We start from the raw sequence: 1,258 nt of genomic DNA on the forward strand, positions 1-1,258 counted from the left end.
TAGATATGATCATGGCATGACACAATGTGGTTCTCAGCTGACTTCAGAATGCATGGCATTAGGATGCACATCATAGCTTATTGTCATCTTTTAATTGGGACTAGCATTTCAACAGTTATGATTCAGTGTGTGTGGATTCTTGGCAAAATAATGGTGGCGCACCTACTTGGCTTAGGAAAATGATCTTCAACTATGGAATGTCAAAAGAAGGGTGAAGTTGGAGGATAAATGCAACCTTATGAGATGTCATTTCAGTATTTTCAGCAAAGCATTTTATTGCAGAGTTTGAAACTGAGCAACTCAAGCATGCATGGGGACTATAAACAGCACGGCATTTTTTTTTAATTAGAGGCAAAGCATTTTTCTAGGCATACAAATGAAGCAGAACATCAAACATTGCAGAGCCTTTAAATCACTACTCATACAAACACGAAGAGGATAGGGTTGAATCCTAAGAAACAAGATTGTTCACATAGTTTTCAATTTTAATGAATAGTTTTTATGAATTACATTCAGAGGTGTGGTTTCTCCAAGTATATATAAATGGCCTTGTGCAGTTGAACTCACAAAATTGTCCTGCAGTTGCAAACAAAACCTACCACTCCCGACACTATGAGTTACTACAGTGGCTACTACGGAGGCCTGGGCTATGGCTATGGAGGCTTCGGGGGCCTGGGCTATGGCTATGGAGGCTATGGCTGTGGATGTAACAGCATCCGCAGACTAGGCTGTGGCTGTCGTTATGGAGGCTATGGATATGGCTCTGGCTATGGAGGCTACGGATATGGCTCTGGCTACGGAGGCTATGGATATGGATGCTGCCGCCCTTCATGCTGTGGAGGATATGGGTTTTCCAGCTTCTACTGAATAAATATTTGAATCTATAACCTATGGATTTGTCTTCTATGATACCTTGATTTTTCTAAGGACCTTTATTCTGTGACCTGAATGCTTTCCTTATTCTGTCTCCATAATTTTGCTTCCCATGAATCACCTTGTTTCTGTAAATAATGTGGATAATACTAGATAAAGTCTGAATTTCTGTATGTTGATCTTCAGAGATCCACCTCTATACTGGATGGAATGCTATTAAGTTCTCACAAACTTTAATAATGAACTTTTTCTGACAAAGTTCATTTGCCTTGAACTTCAATTCTTTAACAAAACATAGTTTTGTTGGATTTATTAATTTAGTAACCAGCTATGTTGTCTTTTTCCTATAGGTGAAATGTTCAACAAATGTTGATTTAATGAACCC

General features: G+C 38.8%; 1 protein-coding gene across 1 annotated transcript; it reads left to right on the forward strand.

Moving 5' to 3' along the window:
* The first annotated feature begins 583 nt into the window (after positions 1-583).
* Positions 584-884, forward strand: LOC114698373 (keratin-associated protein 19-3-like). Its single transcript, XM_028877025.2, has one exon. The coding sequence runs from the start codon at positions 613-615 to the stop codon at positions 865-867; it is 255 nt and encodes an 84-aa protein (XP_028732858.1). The 5' UTR covers positions 584-612; the 3' UTR covers positions 868-884.
* Positions 885-1,258: the final 374 nt, after the last annotated feature.

This window comes from Peromyscus leucopus, chromosome 12, assembly GCF_004664715.2.
Source record: "Peromyscus leucopus breed LL Stock chromosome 12, UCI_PerLeu_2.1, whole genome shotgun sequence".
Classification (NCBI taxonomy): Eukaryota; Metazoa; Chordata; class Mammalia; order Rodentia; family Cricetidae; genus Peromyscus; species Peromyscus leucopus.